The following is a 20,903-nucleotide window of genomic DNA, read 5'->3' on the forward strand; positions in this document are numbered from 1 at the left end:
TGTGACATCTTTTAATTTAGCTGGAGTGGGAGCCACATCCGCTGGGGTCAGCCGTTCCGGTTGCGACACCTGACTACTGGTCACTACCTAGCCTTGACCGAGGACAGGGGCTTGGTGCTGCAGGACCGAGAGAGGTCCGACACAATCTCAACTGCCTTCTGCTTCAGAGCATCTAAGGCAAGGCCACACGAACATGTCTTTGCTCTACGAGTTGGCGCTTTCAATTTCTCTCTCCTCCCATATCCAGGAGAAGCTTGAGCAGAGTCCAAAACGGGACATTGAGGGGATGGGTGTAGCAGAGATTAAATATGGAGACTCGCTCAGCTTCATTATGCACGTGGCTACGGGGCTGTGGCTCTCCTACCAGGCACCTGACGTCAAATCTGCACGTTTGGGTCCTCTCAAGAGACGAGTGAGTAAAAGCGCACACCATTTTGTCTCCAGCTTAGAAGGCAAAGCAGACAGATGCAAAGCTAATGAATAAGTGAGTGAGAGTCTGTCGAGGAGATGATTATCGGCAGATAATGAGTTGAATAAAATGTCTATTAGATTGTAGCTCACTGTTGATCAAATTGAAACCTTCCCATCATTTAGGGAACATAGAAACATGAATAAATGATGACGTACGATATCTCCCGTTCATTTCTCCCTCTGTCTGAAGGCATGTCTACATTCCGAAGGTCACATGGATGACGGCTTGACACTGCAGCGCTGTCAACATGAGGAATCTCGAGCCGCCCGGATCATCCGCAACACCACTCTCCTCTTTAACAGATTCATCAGGTATGCCAAGGTGCTTCAACTTCAAATTAATTTGTACCTATAATGCAAATCATCCCAGTGACGAAAGTTCGCTCCGTGCTCTGACGTAACATTCCAGATGGTAAAAATATTGAAATGGGCAACATGGCAAATGACTACCTTTATTTGTCATCAAGCCATCCATCTTGTGTTCCATGTGTGGAATTGGAGGCGCTCATGGTGGGAACATGTGAGAGTGTGTCAGCCTCCCTGGTGACACACACACAATGCTCCAATGCTCACGACAGGAGTTATTTTTAGACAGCCAATGGAAATCATCATCGCAGCCTACCGTCATTTAGAGGGCATGTTAATCAGTGGTAGTATTTTGCCTACACGTGATCCCGATTCTGCACGTCTGTGTCTCCTTGTCAGGGATCTGGATTGTCTGGGTTTGAAGAACAAGACACTTGTGGCACTTCCAATTGAAGAGGTGCTCCAAACCCTCAACGACCTCATCACCTACTTCCTGCTCCCTGATGCTGAGCTGGAGCATGAAGAGAGGCAGATCAAGCTACGGTCCCTCAAAAACAGGCAGAATCTTTTCAAACAGGAAGTGAGTTTTAGTCCACCAGGAAATATTTGACTTACGGGGGTTCACTGGTCGTTAGCAAATTGCAAAGAACATGTTTAGTGAATTTCAATAACATCCTGCCTGACTGGAGGCAGTGCTTTAGAAGCCGTCAGCAGCTCGAGTACAGTGTGAGGTTGGCATGAATGCACTGAGGCATTGTGCTTCGCCTCCACCACCCAAATTGCTGTCATCAATTACCAAATGTCAACTGCATGCTGACTGAGGGAGGACAATAATAAGTATCCAGATGCTTTTTAACGCTGACAGACTGCAACAACCCAAAAAACTCCCATCAACAATTCTAACTGATTAAAAATGTAAAGATTTGGGGGCATTTTTCATCACCTTATTTACCTGTTGAAATAATCTTTGATCCACCCTTTTTACTTTACACTCACAAGGTCAATTTGTCACTCTAGACAGCTGACTCCGGATTTTTTCTCACCATTATAAATCATCAGCATTTTTCCATTTGGTGCGTTTAACATAGCTGATCACTGGAGATACTTTCGAAGCAGCATAAATCACTGTGACAACAGCACAGAAGGGGACAGAGTCAAGACATTGGGGAATTGCCTTTGTAATAGCAACGCTATCTTATTTGGTGTGAATGTACATAAACACTTGATACAAGGCAATCACGGGCACCACAGATTCCAAGGTACCGTATTTTCCGGACTATAAGGCGCACCTAAAAACCTAAAATTTCCTCAAAAGCTGACAGTGCGCCTTATAGTCCGGTGCGCCTTATATATGTACCAAATTCCTAAATTTAAACTGGCCCGAAGCATTGTGTCATGAAATCAATCATTAGTGGCCCGCTGAAGACTATGAATCATGAATCAAAAAGACTATGGATCATTATTTTGTGATTATAAAGTAATTTGTTGCGTCTGAAGTTGAAATAAAAAAGATAAATTGGAGAATGATTTGATTTGGATTAAAAATCTGACATGATGCATTAATGGTGCGCCTTATAGTCTGGTGCGCCTTATATAAGGACAACGTTTTAAAATGGGCCATTCATTGAAGGTGCGCCTTATAGTCCGGTGCGCCTTATAGTCCGGAAAATACGGTACATAAAGGAAAGTGTCCCAAGTGTGCCTTTTCTGACAACATTAATTTTGTAGGGCATGCTGACACTGGTGTCCAACTGCATAGACCGTCTGAACGTTTACAACAGCGTTGCCCACTTTGGGGAATGTGCTGGGCCAGAGGCCGGAGCAGCCTGGAAAGACATCCTCAACCTGCTCTACGAGTTGTTGGGTAAGCTATGATAATGCACATAGGCGATTCTTTGCTTTGATAAATGGCTTGGTCCGGCTAGCGCGATGCTGACATGCTATTTAACCTTCGACTTACTGACTCTGCACACTCGGGATTGATTTTGAAGGCGGTGAGGATTCACTGCGCACTCATACATGTTCATCTTTGATAGTGCATAAATTCAGTGACCTGACATGGAAAGATGACCCGGTTTTTATTTTGTGCGACAAGTGCAGTTTGACAGCTACATTTCTTAATAAAAAGATGTGGAACATGGAATGATTTATTCGACATCTGTTTTAGTTTTTGCATTCTACAGGGGCAACTTAGATCCTATAATTTGCATCCTGTCATGCGCAAGCCGCTCCTCACTTTGAGCTGGCGTCCTTCATAGACTTAGGGTTATATCAGTGTTTCAGCCATGTCTCGTCCATCTTCCAATCATTTCGTCTCTTCCTCCTCCACACTCTGTGCAGCATTAAATGGATTTAGAATGCCCCCCTTCCATTTGTAGCTGTCTTCTTTTTCTGCTCATCCATACAAATACGTTTTTATGTGACTTCTCAGCTCGTCTTTTTTTTCTTCACTTTTGTTGGCCATCAATTCTATTTTTCATCTTATCCACCATTTTAATGAACATCTATTATTTTGTTCTACCGTGCAGCAGCGTTAATCAGAGGAAACAGGATCAACTGCACTCAGTTTTCCAACAACTTGGATTGGCTTGTCAGCAAGCTAGAGAGACTCGAGTCTTCTTCGGGTAAGATCATTGTCATTCTTACTCATGTCGCGCAATCTTGTAAACTGCATTATTAAACATCCTGAATCAAAGATGCCACGGTGTCCTCTGAGATTTACACACTATGAATGTAAAGGGTGAAGATACTTTGTGACCTCTGTTGCCGACTAATTGCCAAATCCTTACAGGCATTCTTGAAGTTCTTCACTGTATACTAATTGAGAGTCCGGAGGCTCTCAACATGATCCAGAGAGGCCACATCAAGTCCGTCATATCGCTGTTATACAAACACGGACGTAACCACAAGGTCGGTAGCACATAATTCATGACACAGGTTGAGCTACTGCACTGTTATTTATGATATTGCTGCACCATCTTTCTTCATTGCTCCTTTCTCTCCTCTGCCTTCAGATTCTCGATGTGCTTTGCTCGTTGTGTGTGTGTAATGGTGTGGCTGTGCGAACCAATCAAAACCTCATTTGTGATCACTTGCTGCCCAAGAGAGACCTGCTGCTACAAACTCAGCTGGTCAATGACGTCCAAAGGTTAGAAAGCCAGCACTCTTATATTGTCAGAATTAATTTTCCGTCCAGCTAGCTGATGATGTTACAGTATCTACCAAATTTTCCCTCCAGATTAAAAAAAATATAGCCTATGCCATAGGTTTCAAACCCAAGGTCCGGGGGCTAAATACGGCCAGTCACATCATATTATGTGGCCCGCAGACAAATTTTGCATCGACTTTGTGTCATTACTAAAATTATAAATTGTCTTCACTTTTTCAAAATAGAAATATTGCTAGCAATTTGTATTACCATTCATTTTTTTAAACAATTTGAACAGTTTTGACTAGTCTCTGATTTCGAAACTAGTTATTCATCAGTTTGCCGTGTAGCCTATACAGTAAATAAAATTAGGCGTTGACAGTCATAATGGCCCTCCGAGGGAAACTATTGACTACAATGTGGCCCGTGAGAAAAATTTGTTTGACACACCTTAAATATACTGTCCTACAAGCAGACATTTAATCAACTCTGAGACGAAAACATATATTATATAATTAGTGAAAGTGAGCACATGGGATATTTGCATTTTCCCCAGCATGAGACCGAACATCTTCCTCGGGGTGAGCGAGGGCTCAGCTCAATACAAGAAGTGGTACTACGAGCTGATGATTGACCAGGTGGACCACTTTGTGACCAGTGAACCCTCTCACCTTCGAGTGGGCTGGGCCAACACCAAGGGCTACGCACCTTACCCAGGAGGGGGTGAAGGTTGGGGGGGCAATGGTGTGGGAGATGACCTCTATTCTTATGGTTTTGACGGACTGCACCTCTGGTCAGGTAAGAAAATTGTGTTTGTCTGACTCACCTGACAAATCCGAGAATTGTTGAGTCTAGACAGAAGCAAAACCCTGCAGGGACGACATCAGTGTGTATCGGTACGTTTCCTAGGACGCATCCCCCGGGCAGTTGCATCTCTCCATCAGCATATCCTGACGTCAGAGGATGTGGTGAGCTGTTGCCTCGACCTCGGCGCTCCAAGCATCTCTTTCCGCATCAACGGACAGCCAGTTCAGGGCATGTTTGAAAACTTCAATACAGACGGACTCTTCTTTCCCGTCGTCAGCTTCTCTGCAGGTGTAAAGTGAGTTTTGTCAAATATGTTTTACTATTTATTTTTATCAGACATTTTTTGCTGCAACTTTAAAAGAGAAAAAATAAAGATGAGCTAGAAAAAAATGATACATTTGTGCAATTAGCGTCAAAAATACATTAAGGGATACAAAGCAATCTGAGATTAAAATTCGCTTTTGAGCTGTGCAAATAAATTAATCGCACTCGTGCATGATGATGAACGAACACACAAGCACAATGAGATGAGACAGACGCACAATCCACTCACACAAAAGCCAACATATTTGAAAAAAATCAAATCCACCTACCCACTCTGCATGCATGCATCCTCAAAGCCTTAATATTGGAGACAGGTAAATTTGTCTGGCTGGCCTGTATTTGCCTCTGTTGCTATGGCGACCACACATAGTGTGATTGACTTGCATAAATGCAATTTCAAGCTCAGGCAGTTTTTCAGAAGAACTAGCAGCTTTTTGCAATGCTGATTCAACTCTTTGAAGCCCTGAAACATTTTACAGCAATTATAATTTCATGTTATGCTTTGTTTAGCAGGGCTGGTTTTTCTGGTTGGCAGTATTGCTCAAAATATTAAGTACACCTGAAATCAAATACAAGATCAGAACTTCATGATATCAATGGATTATTGTTGATTTTGACTGTGAGGTCGACTTGCTTACCACATGCTCCGGCCATGCTGCTCAAATTCAAACTCCTCCTCGTACCAGGATTATCAACTGTGATAAATCAAAGAAGAAAGGAAAATTGGCTGCCCTTGTTATTTCTTTTACGATGTATGATTTCCACATGCCGCATTTAATTCGAGAGGTGACATGCTTGCAAATGAACCTGCTGACCCACTGAACAGGGTGAACGTCTGGCGTTTGTGGCATTTCCGCTCTTCAATAATTGAAGGCTACAGTCATGAATGACTCATTTGCCTCACCACTTTTACGTCACGACAACTACTCCAATCTTTATTTTTGGCTGCCTCGGGAGGACGTCACTGAAGCAGATTAGGAGACTGAAAAGTCTGATTTGTTTCTCTGTGAACACTTTTTTTCATCAGGGTAAGGTTCCTATTGGGTGGTCGTCATGGTGACTTTAAATTCCTGCCGCCATCGAGTTACGCCCCCTGTTACGAGGCTCTGCTGCCCAAAGAGAGGCTGAGAGTGGAGCCGGTGAAGGAGTACAAGAGGGATGTGGACGGGGTCCGAGATTTACTCGGCACCACCCTCATCTTGTCACAGGCCTCTTTCATTCCCACACCAGTGGAAACCAGCCAGGTAATAAGCAAAGTTTAATTACTTTAATCACAACATTGACACGAACTTCCATTTGAGAGTACACAATGTATATTAAAAAAAAAAAAAACTTTGTTTGTGTCCTCAGATTGTTATGCCGCCTCACTTGGAAAAAGTTCGGGACAAGCTGGCAGAGAATATCCATGAATTGTGGGGCATGAATAAAATTGAATTGGGCTGGTCCTACGGCAAGGTGAGAATATTCACTTCCACCAATTACTATGGCAAAAAAAAAAAAAATACTCCATCAAGATAGTATAGAAACAAACAATCCATGCATTTGGCCATTCTTTTGACAGAAAATTAAAAGTAGTAACTATAGTATTCAATTGATCACAAAGGCCTGTTCGTCATCTTGCTTTTTCTCTCATAATTTGCGGTTCACGCCAAAAAGAGGGTAAGTGGAAAGAAAAATTACATTCTCCATTCACAGTGCTTTTCATATCATCTGAAGCTTCCTCACACTTTATTTGTAGGTAACACAACCATGCTGTCTGTTTCAATGTACACTCACTCAGCCACAAACGACTGTTGTTTCACCCAAGGGCACAACAGGATCTCAGAGTTTTTATATGATAAACCAAGAGGAGCATTTTTTTTTTTTTTGTGGCAGGGTGGCATTTAACTATTATTATAGAACATAAATGAGGATTTTAATTGAATATGCACGCACCATAAAGGTTGTTTTGCTTTTTTTGCCTGGAGTGATTTGACCAACAAAGCGTCTCTCTCTTGGTTTATTGCGCAATAAGTACCAGATCATGAACATACTGTACCTGTTTAAGAAGAAATAAAAACTCAAATAACACGTGTTTAATATGTGTATAACTTAAAGGCATGAACATCCTCCCTCTACTACTAGTATTTTATTTTATTATGCAATGTCAGCAGAATTTGCAAAGGTTAAGTATAATCCTGTGGAGAAGATGTGGAAAAGCGCTTCTAAAGTGACTGGATTGTAAAATTGTCAAAGTATTTTCTAAAGAGCTGGCTGATGTTCATCACACACACACGCGCACACACGCATATGTGTGCATGCTTTTTTTTAATCAACATCAACCATTGCCACGCAGCTTTGCCAAGAGAGGATTTTGGCATAAAGTGCGGCCTCAAGAGAGGCAATACATCTCTTGCTTGGTATCGCAGTCACGCAACAAAGAGGATGTGTTTCCTTGTTCGTCTTCCATAACATGTTCACTAGAGCAGCCTGTTGTAGACACATTTCTCTTCACTTGTCAGCCCACTACGACAAGATGCGTACTTTGGTGCTTAGTAACAAATGCCGTGAGGGATGGAGATTCAATTGCTATACGGTACTCGTATTTTCTTATAGATTAGGGATGATAATAAGCGGCAGCATCCATGTCTGGTGGATTTCTCCAAGCTGCCCGAAACTGAAAAGAACTACAACCTGCAGACGTCGACAGAAACTCTCAAGTATGTTGGCTCCTATAGATTCATTTGCTCCATGTTCTTATGACTTTGTTTTCCCAGAGATACAGTTTAACGTACCACATAAATCTCACTGGGGTCTTTTCGTAGACGGCAATTTTGTAGAGTGACGATTTGGTGCTGTAAACTCAGTCTAAAAATATGCCCAAATATTGGTGCCTCAGGTCTAATGAAATTTTGGTGACATTGATTGAGACACTATGGCAATATTTTTTAGAAATTTTATCTTTGCAATTTTCGTGCTCAAAAATGTTTTACACTTATCGTAAAAATAAAACCAATTATAGTACATAGACCTGTTTCAATGTAAGTTTTTTTATTTATTTATTTATAGGCTATGCAGAAAACAATTACAATCAGCCTTAAGGTGAAGTGTTATATAGTTCACCATTTGTATTTGAGCACTCAAATAAATTAAATCCATGTTATTTAAATTTAAACATTACCCTTTATGTATGTTCCTTTTTTACCATTTTCATTTCAGGATGTTTGGGGTGTTATGAATTTTCACTGTTGCACATTTAAACAAGGCCAGATGTTGTCCGCACCTCAACCACTTGTCAGCACTCCACACAACACTTAATTGGCTTCTAAAAATCCCACCGAGACCTATTACAAGTCCTTTACATAAATACGCTTTACTTTATGCACAGAATGCCAAAATGTTCCGTAATTATTCTTGATGTGTCGTCTGAGTCGACACTTTGGGGTAACAATGTTGCTTTCTGAATGACGTCCATGAAAAAACAGCTTTTTACAGTGTCCGCTCAGATGGTGTCAAGACAATTTCACACCCACTTCAGTCTTTTGGGTATATCCTTAACTTCTTCTATGGCAGATATGCACAATTTTAAATATTCCCTCACCCCCCCAAGTGTTCACTGCTCTAGGATGTATATATACTAGAGGCAGAGGTGATGTTTGGGATTAAACATGATCTGCACTTTGTTTTCCCTTCACAGAACCCTGCTGGCACTGGGCTGTCGAGTAGTTCAGGTCAATTCAAATGCTGATGAATCACTTAAGAAGATTAAACTCCCAAAGAAGTAAGACTGCTTATTTTTCCTGACTTTTCTTGTCTCACACTAGTCAACAGGCATTTGTTTTTGTGTCGTTGAGTAATTTACACAAATATTGCCTCTCTATATTTTCTTTCTTTTGTAGCTTCATGATGTCCAGTGGTTACAAGCCGTCCCCTCTGGACTTGTCTGATATGAAACTGACTCCTGGTCAGGAGTTGCTGGTGGACAAACTGGCGGAGAATGCACACAATGTGTGGGCCAAAGACCGCATCAAGCAAGGTTGGACGTACGGTATTCAGCAGGTACACTATCCAATATGTGCTCAAGTACAGTAAAGTGGAGGCTGTAATATAATCAACAATTTTAAAGTATTTGTTAATTTTCTCTCTTTGCTGCTTACAGGATCTGAAAAGTAAACGTAACCCTCGCCTGGTCCCTTACGCCCTGCTGGATGAGCGCACCAAGAAGTCAAACCGTGATAGCTTACGCGAGGCTATTCGGACTCTGATTGGTTATGGGTACAATGTGGAGCCATCCGATCAAGAAGGCGGTATGTTACATCTTAAAATGTGGGATAAATGGACAAAAGAATTGAGGGGACGAACGTCCATTTTTACTCTCTATCGGTCAAGTGTCTCAATACTTTTGTCCATGCAAACGTCATTATGACCTTGAAAAAAATCTTTCTCTAATTGTTTTATTTTTTTCTTCCAGGACAAACAGTTGAGCGTCTCAGCATCGACAAAATCCGATTCTTCCGAGTAGAACGGACATACGCGGTGAAGACCGGGAAATGGTACTTTGAATTTGAGGCCGTCACAGGAGGTGACATGAGAGTTGGCTGGGCAAGACCAGGGTGTAAACCTGACGTGGAGCTCGGCACGGATCAACTGGCTTTTGTCTTTGACGGATTCAGGGTAATCACATCTATTATTTCATTTCTCTGTGGCAAAGTGTTTATTTTAATAACAGTACTTTAATAATGGTAAATTTTTCCAGCAAAAGCTTTTCAAACTTTTAGGGATTATAACTTTATGCCAGAGCAACAACCATTGATTGTTCCTCACTATGCTTAAATATGTGGGCTTAAAGGTAATATTGATATTCCGAGTCAGCAAGTTTCAGTTTTTCTCACTAATCAGTACTTACTCTTTGGAAATAACCCATCATGTGCAATACAGTTGTTATTTTTAAAAGGAGGCCTTCAGTAAGTCATTTTGACCTATTTTTGTTCTTTCTTAAAATATACACAGGGCCACTGTCTAAATATGGGTGGCCGTTTGTTTGGACGCTGCTGGCACAGTGGCGATGTGGTTGGGTGTATGATCAACATGGAAGACAAATCCATGATCTTTACCCTCAATGGAGAGATACTTATCACCACCAAAGGCTCTGAACTTTGCTTCACCGACTTTGAAACAGAGGATGGTGAGAAACAGTTTTTGCATCATCTTTAGATGAAGCCTTCACTTGCTCAAACTGCAGATAGAGGTGAAGATAATAAAGGATTTGTGTATGTAAATGACCTCACTTAACCTTTCTTTACTGCCTTGCTTGCTCTGCAGGATTCATCCCAGTGTGCAGCCTGGGTTTAGCTCAGGTAGGCCGTATGAATCTCGGGAAAGATGCCAGCACCTTTAAGTATTACACCATGTGCGGCCTTCAAGAGGGATTTGAGCCCTTCGCTGTTAACATGAACAGAGAGCTCACCATGTGGTTCAGCAAACGTCTGCCAACATTTGTCGATGTGCCAAAGGAGCACAATCACATCGCGGTAAGACCAAACACCGGAATAGCTCTTAGCAACGATAGCGGTCATTGTATATAGATGATACGACTATGGATTGTTCTCAGGTGACGAGAATTGACGGCACGGTCGACAGCCCGCCGTGTCTCAAGGTTACTCACAAAACATTTGGCACCCAGAACAGCAACACGGACATGGTGTTTTGTCGTCTGAGTATGCCTGTGGAGTTTCACTCCTTCTTCAAGATCAGTCTGGTTATCGATGTGAACGGAGTGCACGAAGATGACACCCTCAAAGTCAAACACAGGTCTTGGAACTTTCTAAAGTGACACTATGGAAACAAAACAAAAAAAAAAGTTAGTTTCCAGTCCTTTATTTTACTAATAATCTTTCAAATGCGGTTGTTGATAGATACCCACTGCGATCTGTGCGACACAGTGACGAAAGTAGACGAGTGGACTACAGCAGCATCACAACGGTAATAAAATATTGATTAACATTCAATTCATTTACCACAACAATCACAGTCTTTGTTTCCTTTCAGTACTACCACTCGGTGAGGGTCTTTGCCGGTCAGGACCCTTCTTGTGTTTGGGTTGGATGGGTTACCCCTGACTACCATTATTACAGCAACAACTTTGCCCTCAGCAAGACCCGAACTGTGACCGTGACCTTGGGTGATGAGCGAGGGCGAGTCCATGAGAGGTGAAACCCCCTTTTGAGATTTTGTCTTGTCTTAAGTGGAGATGAATTAATGATGAGTGCATTCTGATAGTGTCAAGAGGAGTAACTGCTACATGGTGTGGGGTGGCGATGTGACCAATGCTACTCATCCCTCAAGTCGGAGTAATGTTGACCTGGAAATTGGCTGTCTCAGTGACCTCGCCACTGGCCTGGTGACTTTCACGGTCAACGGCAAGGAGATATCCACATCCTATCAGGTAATGAATACGATTGCTGGAGACACTAAGAATGACACTAGTTGTTTACGGATCTAGCAGGAGTTTCTACTGGTGACCTTGTCAGGAACTTTCTTCCCGTCTTTGCATATTTTCTTAACATAGTCACGACATTTGCATTGTTGAAATTCAGACATTTGACAATTTCTCTATTAGGCTTTGAGAACTCTTTTGAAGGGTATAATCTTCTTATGTTCTGTGGCGTCATTCAGGGCTGAGTCATCCTCAGCTCGTTCATGATGCATAACACACACACACAAACACACACACCCACACACATTATAAGAAGTAGAGACGTTTTATGATGCCACATTAAGCTGCTTTGCGCAAGTCGTGCTTTTGACAGTTTGCGCTTTCGTCTCCGCTCCAGGTGGAACCAAATACCAAGCTTTTCCCTGCTGTCTTTGTGCAACCAACCAGTCCTAACCTCTTTCAGTTTGAACTGGCCAAAATTAAGGTACAATTTATGTAATATAGTAATTTAGTTGATTTCTTTGACTACCACAAGATGCTAAAGGCTGCAGTAACAAGATGGGTACTTGAGCTTGTCAGAAAAGGGTAGACCCACAGGAGTCATTTGCATCATGCTTTCAAAAGGTCATTTGTTTATAAAGTTCAAAATCATATCCAAAGTGGGAAATAGTGCAGTGAGTTTTTATCACCGCTTGCACAGGTCTCTTTAACTACTTAAATGTGGTGCCCCCCTCCCCTGTACAGAACGCCATGCCGCTGTCGTCAGCCATTTTTAAGAGCGAACATAAGAACCCGGTGCCTCAGTGTCCCCCTCGCCTTGACGTCCAGACTATCAATGCGGTTCTGTGGAGCCGCATGCCAAATACCTTCTTGAAAGTAGAAACAGCAAGGGTCAGCGAGAGACACGGTTGGTCGGTTCAGTGTGTTGAGCCTCTGCAGATGATGGCAGTTCACATTCCTGAGGAGAACAGGTATTTTTCATTTGAATCATTATTGCTAAGTTGCTGCAGTTTCTAGTTACACAAATAAATGTTACGATAATCATAAATTTCCTTTTCAATGTCCCCTAATGTTTTTATTTAAAGGTGTGTGGACATCATGGAACTGTCCGAGCAGGAGGACACGCGGGAGTTCCACTACCACACCTTAAAGCTCTACTGTGCCCTCTGCGCATTGGGGAACACCCGTGTGGCCCACGCCCTCTGCAGTCACCTGGACCAATCCCAGCTCTTATACACCATAGACAACCAATACCTATCCGGCATGTTACGAGAAGGTTTTTACAATCTTCTCATCAGTATCCATCTGGAGACAGCCAAAGGCGCTCGACTCACGATGAAAGATGAATTCATCATCCCGGTCACAACAGAGACACGTTCCATCCGTCTCTTCTCCAATGCTTCCAAAAAACACTCGCCGCCAGGGGTGGGGCTGAGTACGTCGCTCAAACCCCGCCTCAACTTTGCTCCTCCTTGCTTCATCAACACCAAACGGGAGCATCATCTGTACAGTCCCCAGATCCCTCTGGATGCATTAAAAGAAAAATCCATTTCAATGTTGACTGAGGCGGTCCAAGGTGGTGGCCATTATATCCGTGATCCTGTGGGAGGAGGTGTAGAGTATCAATTTGTGCCAATCTTGAAGCTCATCAGCACTTTGCTGACCATGGGGGTCCTCTGCAGCGAGGATGTTCACAAAATCTTACTCCTCATTGACCCGAATGTATTTAAGGATGCACAAGATGAAGGACCTACTAGTACGACTGACAAAGAAGGACTAACGGGGAATGAGGAGAAAGCCGTGGAAGCAGGAGAGGAAGAGGCAGCCAAAGAAGCCAAACAGCCAATGAAAGGACTTTTGGAGACAAGGCTGCCTGAACCTGTGAAACGTCAGGTGACAACATGCATAAATAAAACCGAATCTTTGGATTTACAAAAACGTTTCTCTTGCCGTTGTCTACTCCACAGATGTGTGAGCTACTCCACTACTTCTGCGACTGTGAGCTCAAACACCGTATCGAAGCCATTGTGTCCTTCTCGGACAAATTTGTCTCCAAGCTACAGTATAACCAAAAATTCAGATACAACGAGCTGATGCTCGCCCTTAATATGTCCGCCGCCGTTACGGCAAAGAAGACTAAGGAGTTCCGCTCGCCTCCTCAAGAACAGGTGTGGTCAATATTGAAGATTCCTTTGAGTCACCAAAATCATAAAACACACATTGATGTTCATATCACTGATCACAGACAATCTACAGCCTCTTTGGATCTCTGACTAAAAGACTCATGAGCAACATTTTACATAACTTATGTAATTTTCCATATACATGACTAATTTATCGGCCAATACTCCAATTCCCAATGCTCTTTTTGTATCACTGAATTCTTTAATCGTGAACTCACGGTCTAGTTGCTATCGTGTGGGTTCCTTCCGTCATATGAAGTTCTCTTCACCGATTTGAATCCACACAATTTATACAGCTTGAATTCAGCAGCGAGAAAACACATGATCACCCAAGCAGACGCATGCACATTTACACAACTCCCTTGGGGGTCACAGCTGGATACAGAGTATTGTGTTTTAATGACTTTTAATGCCCTCATTTAGTCAGACTGCCAAATTAAACAGTTGAGCTTTTATTATTATTATTATTATTATTACCGTTATTATTATCATCATCATCATTATTATTAATATGATTATTATTATTACCTTAATTAATTATCCAGTCCAAAAATTGGGTGTGAATAAGTCTGAAAGATAATTTTTTTTGTGTCTTTATATTTTAGATCAACATGCTGCTGACCTTCAGCACTGGCGATGACTGTCCGTGTCCATCAGATATCCAGGGGGAGCTTTATGATTTTCACAACCAGCTGCAGCTACACTGTGGTGAGCTGGAGATTATTGCTGAAAATCGGATTTCTTAGGAAATCGTCTGAAAAGCCAGCAGTGGCAAAAGTACTTATACGCTGGACTATTTGAGTTAAAAAAAAATAGTAGAAGCAATACTTTTTTATTTAAGTCAAAGAGTAGAGTGCTCATACCAAGAGAGAAAATCACATTTTACATGACATTTTTGAATAAAATCTTGGCACTATCTGTAATTAAGTAAATAAATGTCCCAACAATCGTATGCGGAAATTGCTCCGCTCACAATAGCTTTGAGCCATTATCAATGACCAGTATTTGTTTCGTCTGCCATCTTGGTCTCTGCATCTTAGAGAGAAGGTCTAGCTCAGTGCAGGTGAGAATGTCTTGATAAATAATTGAACCGCTGGGCCCTGCGCAGTACACCGACCTAATTGTAGCTTTGGTCTGGCCGCATAACACCAACCTGTCTTGAGCTTCTTCCACAAAAGAGAAGCAATTAACTTGGAATCACCCACTAGCAGCACACCTGTACAACCCGATAGGAGGCTTTTCTTTGCCTGAAATATTGTCACAATAAGTTTTACACGTTATTTCTAATCCTGTATCCCTTTGTATTTTGTAGGAATCCCGATGGAGGAAGACGAGGATGAGCAGGACACATCCATTAAAGGCCGGCTTCTAACTCTGGTGAATAAAATCAAAGGACAAGCTCATAAGACAGAGCAACCGTTGCAGAAGGAACAAGTTGCACCGTGTGAGTATACATCCATAGATTAGAGTTTGGAATTCTTTGCAGAATATTATTTTCTGATTATGTGGAGGACTCGCTGGTGTTGCCAATTGATTGCTGACGTGATGCAATACCTTGTAATGATACCATTTGACACTCGGCTTGTGCAGTAATTTAATGCCTGCGCCAAATTTAAGATATTTAATACATCTATCTATGCTCCAGTTGATGCTAACAGACGATCATATATTTCACCAGATGGAAGAAAACAAATCAAATGTCTGCATCCAAGAAAATAACCACTGAGTAGATTGCTAAAACTATTAAAACTGCCCAATACATTAAAACTGTTCCATCTTGGCAACTTTTACTTTGGCAAAACTACTTTCAGTAAAGGGCATCAAAAGGTGAGGTAGCATCATAAAAATGCAACTCCAAACTAATAATGCTTAAAATATGATGACTTAAAGTGTGAAAAGGTGTCGTGAACTAACTCGAGAGGGCGGGAATGAGTTTGTCTATGAATTTGTTTCAATTCCATTATGCTAATGGTGACTCCTGAGTGAAGAGCATCATTCAACCGTTTGTGAGAGGGAATAAAAACAAAGCACTTGTGATAAAATCCAATCCTTCACCTGATTAAAGCCAAAGCCATGCTGTGTTTGTGCTCCACCAAATGTGCTGTTGTAGCACACTCAGTGTCCGGAGAACTGTAATCCAAATGCTGAACAAATTGAAATTAATTTTCCATTTTAAATGGCACTTGGATGACCTCTTATAAAGACATTCACTTAAATTATTACATAGATCGTGAAATGTGCATTTTACCTTTTGGTATATTATTTTATTACTATATATATATATTTTTACTATTGTCTGGAAACAATTCCTCGGCAAACATACCGTATTTTCCGGACTATAAGGCGCACCGGACTATAAGGCGCACCTTCAATGAATGGCCCATTTTGTCCTTATATAAGGCGCACCATTAATGCATCATGTCAGATTTTTAATCCAAATCAAATCATTCTCTATTTTATCTTTTTTATTTCAACTTCAGACGCAACAAATTACTTTATAATCACAAAATAATGATCCATAGTCTTTTTGATTCATAGTCTTCAGCGAGCCACTTATGATTGATTTCATGACACAATGCTTCGGGCCAGTTTAGATTTAGGAATTTGGTACATATATAAGGCGCACTGGACTATAAGGCGCACTGTCGGCTTTTGAGAAAATTTTAGGTTTTCAGGTGCGTCTTATAGTCCGGAAAATACGGTAATTTATTAGAACCATTGCTCATCCTGCTGTAGTACTCAAGCCGCACGGTAGGATTGAAATGGTGGAGTGGACATTTGTTTGTGAAAAACCGTGATGGTACGTGTTGCATAAAGGGTGATTGATCAGAGTACTGGTTTACAATGGCAGTTACAGTTCAGAAATGTCGATGTCAGCAGCAGCTGGCGGCTTCAGAAAGTATGCGAAGGGCAGCAGAATAACTGAGGGAGAATTGAATTGCTGCCGGCAAGGCTGTTTTTCTTTAATTCTCTTGCAATAAAGTTTACCGTTAGTTTTAAATGTGCATTTGTAAGCTTCTGTGATTGTCAGTTTGGTCGTTGGGGTGTTTTGTGCAGAGTACATTATGCCTAACCCAGCTAGCCATCCATCAGTCAACATGTATGCCCGTATAACATTTCTTGCAGCCAACCTGAAGGAATTGATCTCGCAGACCATGGTCAGCTGGGCCCAGGAGTGTCACATCCAAGACCCGGAACTGGTACGGAAGATGTTCAGCCTGCTGAGGAGGCAATACGACAGCATCGGCGAGTTGCTCAGGGCCATGAGAAAGACTTACACCATTAGCGCCGCCTCGGTCCATGATACCATTAGGCTCTTGGCTTCTCTGGGTCAGATCAGATCTCTGCTTTCTGTTCGGATGGGGAAAGAGGAGGAAAAGCTTATGATCGATGGACTTGGGTAGGTGAAACTTTGCCCGAGTTGATCGGCTTTTCCCCTCTTACGGAATCTTATAGTCACACTTTATACCTGTGCTCTTATTTCTTTTCCCCTCCAGTGACATCATGAATAATAAGGTGTTCTATCAGCATCCCAATCTAATGAGAATTCTAGGCATGCATGAGACTGTCATGGAGGTCATGGTCAATGTGCTCGGAGGGGACAAATCACAGGTTTGAGACCTTGTTTGCTCATTAAAGATGCCCTAACCGATTTAATCGCAGCAGAGCTGTAGAAATAATCATCTCTGTGCTCTGACACACTTTTCATTTCTTTGTGAGCATTAATTAAGATTCGATGAGCTCCAACTTGAAAGTGGAAAATTGGCAGAATTTACCTTGCCAGTGATGCAAAGTTAATATGAAGTCTGCTGTTCATTATGATTCAATATATGCGAGGAATTAAGCCATTAGTGCAGTCAAGTGGTTGAGGCTCACATGCACAAAGATAAGATTGCACAAATTTGATTAAGATAATCAGCAAGTTACTGTGGTGTGGAACTGCTGTTATCTCTCTCGTGTCGCTAAATAAGGTAAACAAAACATTTGAGCAGTTCTACACCACTATCAACAACATGCACAACAATAAATATTAAATACTGTAGTGGCAATCAAATTGATATTTTGATTGTGGTAAATCTTATTTAGATAAGAATACACAGAACATAGCAGTTTGACTTGTATTTGTTGCTTTCTAGGAAATAGCCTTCCCCAAGATGGTGGCTAGCTGTTGTCGCTTCCTGTGTTATTTTTGCCGCATCAGCCGTCAGAACCAGAAAGCAATGTTTGACCACCTGAGTTACCTCCTGGAAAATAGCAGCGTGGGCCTTGGTGGGTGTCATTTGAATTCTGAGCTACTGTACTATTATTCCAATAATAAAAAAACCTGCAACATCTTCTATCCTTTATAACATGCAATTACAAATAATTTTCCAACTACTACTCAAAGATAATTTGAAGTATCCATTATATTTTGTGTTGCAGCTTCACCAGCTATGAGGGGCTCCACTCCTCTCGATGTGGCTGCTTCCTCCGTTATGGACAACAACGGTCTGGCTCTTGCACTGGAGGAACCTGATCTGGACAAGGTAGAACTCTTTTAAAGGTCACTAAAAAAACAATTAATGCATGTGCTGTCTCACACCTTGTTCTCTCCAAGTGCCAATGAAATCAAACCCTAGGAAAGAATTTGGATGATATCTATTATGCAGCAAGGTTGTGTTTTGTTTTAACCTGCAGGTTGTGACGTACTTGGCTGGCTGCGGTCTCCAGAGTTGTCCAATGCTTCTGGCTAAAGGTTATCCAGATATTGGCTGGAATCCAATCGAAGGAGAACGTTACCTCTCCTTCTTGCGCTTTGCCGTCTTTGTTAATGGTACGACTGCTGTTGATATTTCCGCTCTGTTAAATATCATACATTATTTTAAAGCAACCTAAATTGGGTTGCTTGAAAAAAAAGTCTGTTTTGGAATTATATTTGTAAGGATGAAATTGTTTAAACCTTAAGTCTGTTCAAATTCTCAATGACCTATTTGTGTTGTAGGTGAAAGTGTGGAGGAGAATTCCAGTGTGGTGGTCAAACTGCTCATCCGTCGCCCGGAGTGTTTCGGACCTGCACTGAGAGGGGAGGGAGGCAACGGACTGCTGGCGGCCATGAAAGAAGCCATCAAGATTTCCGAGACGCCAGCTTTGGATCTACCTGGTTCCGTGCAGGGAGTCAGCTGTGATGTGTGAGCCCTACAAATCAAGCAAAGCTTATTGAATCAATACAGAGGATTTTGCCACTCATCCCTTTTCCCTTGAATATTCCTCCTTATTTTGTTTGGCTCTTAAAGAAAGTCATCCTGTCTGTGTGCACCCCCCCAACCTATAGATCTGCTGATGGCGATGATGAGGAGGAAGTGGTTCACATGGGCAATGCCATCATGTCCTTCTACTCAGCACTCATTGACCTGTTGGGACGTTGTGCCCCAGAAATGCATGTGAGCTTGCCCCAAATCACACTTCAATCTTTTGTTTTGGCATCGAAATAATTTCACTTTTGCTGTCTGCAGCTCATCAACAAAGGGAAAGGCGAAGCTCTGCGTATTCGTGCCATTTTGCGCTCCCTGGTGCCCACCGAGGACCTGGTGGGAATCATCAGCATACCTCTCAAAACACCTATCGTTAATAAAGGTATATCCCAGCTTTTCCAATCGACACTTCACCATAGAGAGGTCATTTTATAACTCCAAATGTTTTAAGACAAAAGAGTTCACAAACTGTCAAATATCAAACATAGCACTTTAGCTATTAGATGATATTAAACAGTATGAATTAAATTTGCATATTACAACGGGGAGCCTCGTCTAACAATGGTTACAAAAGCTTGAACAATTAGAACAGGGCGGAAGGTTATTGATTTCATTTTACTGCTCATGCCTTTTTAATCAGCCAAGCGCTTTTCTGTGCACTCCCACAGCTCTGAGTAAGCCAGATCACTTGTACGGCGAGCTGTCTTGCTCTATTGATTGATCTGCATACGCATGGCAAGACGTTGCTCTTATGCTGCTGTGAGCGCTGTCAGCAGAGAAATGGAAAAGACACACAAGTCTCATTTGCTGAATAAACAAATTGGCGATAGAGACAAAAGTATTGAGACACTCGTCGACTATCTTGAATTTACTTTGTTTATTTTCAGGGATCTTAAATCCAAATAAGATACATCATATTCTTTTCTGTGTCTCTCCCAGATGGCTCGGTGACAGAACCTGATATGTCAGCCTGGTTTTGTCCGGACCACAAGGCCCCCATGGTGCTGTTCCTGGACCGAGTGTATGGGATCGAGGACCAGAGCTTTTTGCTTCACCTTCTTGAAGTTGGCTTCCTTCCTGACTTGAGGGCTGCAAACTCGCTAGATACAGTAGGTAGAAGTGTGGCGAGAGTGGCCTTATAGTTGTAATGGGAAAATGAAGCTTCAAATGTGCTTCATGAATTAGTTGTATTGTTTGACTCCTGTAGATGGCTCTTTTGGTTTAAATAAAAGAATTTGAGAAGTGGTAAGTCAGTATACCTTTAGCCCAATGTTGAACAGAGTGCCCTCTAGAGGAATGGAAAAACACAACAACTGGTTCATGAAGCAAATTTGAAGCTTCATTTTCCATCATGACCTTATAGCAATTTTAACATTATTTTGCGGATCAAAAATGCTTTAAATCCACATGCCTTAAGTTTTATTAAAGTAATCAGTCGCACTTTCCGTTTACGATTAATTGTTCTTATTTTTAATCCCTTATTACACAAACGTTTTGATGAAGTTGTACTTCATCACCTCAACAAAATAAAACAAAATGATTCCAGAGAAAGTATTTCTCTACTTCCCAGAGACTTTCCATAAAGAGAGCTAGAGTTCCTGTGTGTTGAATATTAAATTTTAAACAAGTTATCAGCATCCAATTTGCGGTGGAGGAGATGAATTAGTAATTTTTTTGCATAGCTGGCAATGTCCGCGGCTGATGTGACAGTAAAAATAAGTCATTGAGCTATTATCTCTGGTGTCCCTTTAAACACAACACCTTTCACATCAGCAGATACTCAATGCTAATTGGATCTCAGCTGAATGTGTGATCATCCATTATCTGTCATCGTAATAGCAGGCTTCTCCTTTTAGCGCATTCTGCTCACCATTGTTTTAGCTTCACAAAATCGTTCTTCAGGTTGAGGTGAAATTATGCTGAAGAATGTAGGCAGAGTGGAAAATTCATTTAGCAAAATATCCAATTTTGATGATGACTATTAAAGAATCTTTAATAAGAATTTTACTTGATCCATA

General features: G+C 41.6%; 1 protein-coding gene across 9 annotated transcripts in view; it reads left to right on the forward strand.

Annotated features, from left to right (window-relative positions):
- Positions 1-20,903, forward strand: part of LOC119115980 (ryanodine receptor 3-like) — a 55,966-nt gene that overhangs the window by 15,387 nt on the left and 19,676 nt on the right. For 6 of the 9 annotated variants that reach the window (XM_037240969.1, XM_037240971.1, XM_037240966.1 and 3 more), the window contains exons 11-49: positions 21-177; positions 248-412; positions 662-783; positions 1,177-1,357; positions 2,506-2,641; positions 3,306-3,401; positions 3,569-3,687; positions 3,792-3,925; positions 4,482-4,723; positions 4,835-5,027; positions 6,084-6,300; positions 6,407-6,511; positions 6,713-6,715; positions 7,652-7,755; positions 8,733-8,816; positions 8,935-9,094; positions 9,195-9,342; positions 9,507-9,709; positions 10,046-10,220; positions 10,358-10,566; positions 10,647-10,846; positions 10,951-11,017; positions 11,084-11,244; positions 11,315-11,480; positions 11,869-11,955; positions 12,216-12,442; positions 12,557-13,364; positions 13,439-13,639; positions 14,260-14,362; positions 14,967-15,098; positions 16,781-17,054; positions 17,152-17,266; positions 17,791-17,923; positions 18,077-18,180; positions 18,332-18,467; positions 18,636-18,822; positions 18,966-19,074; positions 19,147-19,267; positions 19,825-19,994. In XM_037240969.1, the coding sequence (XP_037096864.1) occupies positions 21-177; positions 248-412; positions 662-783; positions 1,177-1,357; positions 2,506-2,641; positions 3,306-3,401; positions 3,569-3,687; positions 3,792-3,925; positions 4,482-4,723; positions 4,835-5,027; positions 6,084-6,300; positions 6,407-6,511; positions 6,713-6,715; positions 7,652-7,755; positions 8,733-8,816; positions 8,935-9,094; positions 9,195-9,342; positions 9,507-9,709; positions 10,046-10,220; positions 10,358-10,566; positions 10,647-10,846; positions 10,951-11,017; positions 11,084-11,244; positions 11,315-11,480; positions 11,869-11,955; positions 12,216-12,442; positions 12,557-13,364; positions 13,439-13,639; positions 14,260-14,362; positions 14,967-15,098; positions 16,781-17,054; positions 17,152-17,266; positions 17,791-17,923; positions 18,077-18,180; positions 18,332-18,467; positions 18,636-18,822; positions 18,966-19,074; positions 19,147-19,267; positions 19,825-19,994 (6,454 nt within the window). The remainder of the gene's footprint in view (positions 1-20; positions 178-247; positions 413-661; positions 784-1,176; positions 1,358-2,505; positions 2,642-3,305; positions 3,402-3,568; positions 3,688-3,791; positions 3,926-4,481; positions 4,724-4,834; positions 5,028-6,083; positions 6,301-6,406; positions 6,512-6,712; positions 6,716-7,651; positions 7,756-8,732; positions 8,817-8,934; positions 9,095-9,194; positions 9,343-9,506; positions 9,710-10,045; positions 10,221-10,357; positions 10,567-10,646; positions 10,847-10,950; positions 11,018-11,083; positions 11,245-11,314; positions 11,481-11,868; positions 11,956-12,215; positions 12,443-12,556; positions 13,365-13,438; positions 13,640-14,259; positions 14,363-14,966; positions 15,099-16,780; positions 17,055-17,151; positions 17,267-17,790; positions 17,924-18,076; positions 18,181-18,331; positions 18,468-18,635; positions 18,823-18,965; positions 19,075-19,146; positions 19,268-19,824; positions 19,995-20,903) is intronic. The other 3 variants (XM_037240975.1, XM_037240974.1, XM_037240973.1) reach the window with 1 other exon arrangement.

Source organism: Syngnathus acus, chromosome 22 (genome assembly GCF_901709675.1).
Source record: "Syngnathus acus chromosome 22, fSynAcu1.2, whole genome shotgun sequence".
NCBI classification, from domain to species: Eukaryota; Metazoa; Chordata; class Actinopteri; order Syngnathiformes; family Syngnathidae; genus Syngnathus; species Syngnathus acus.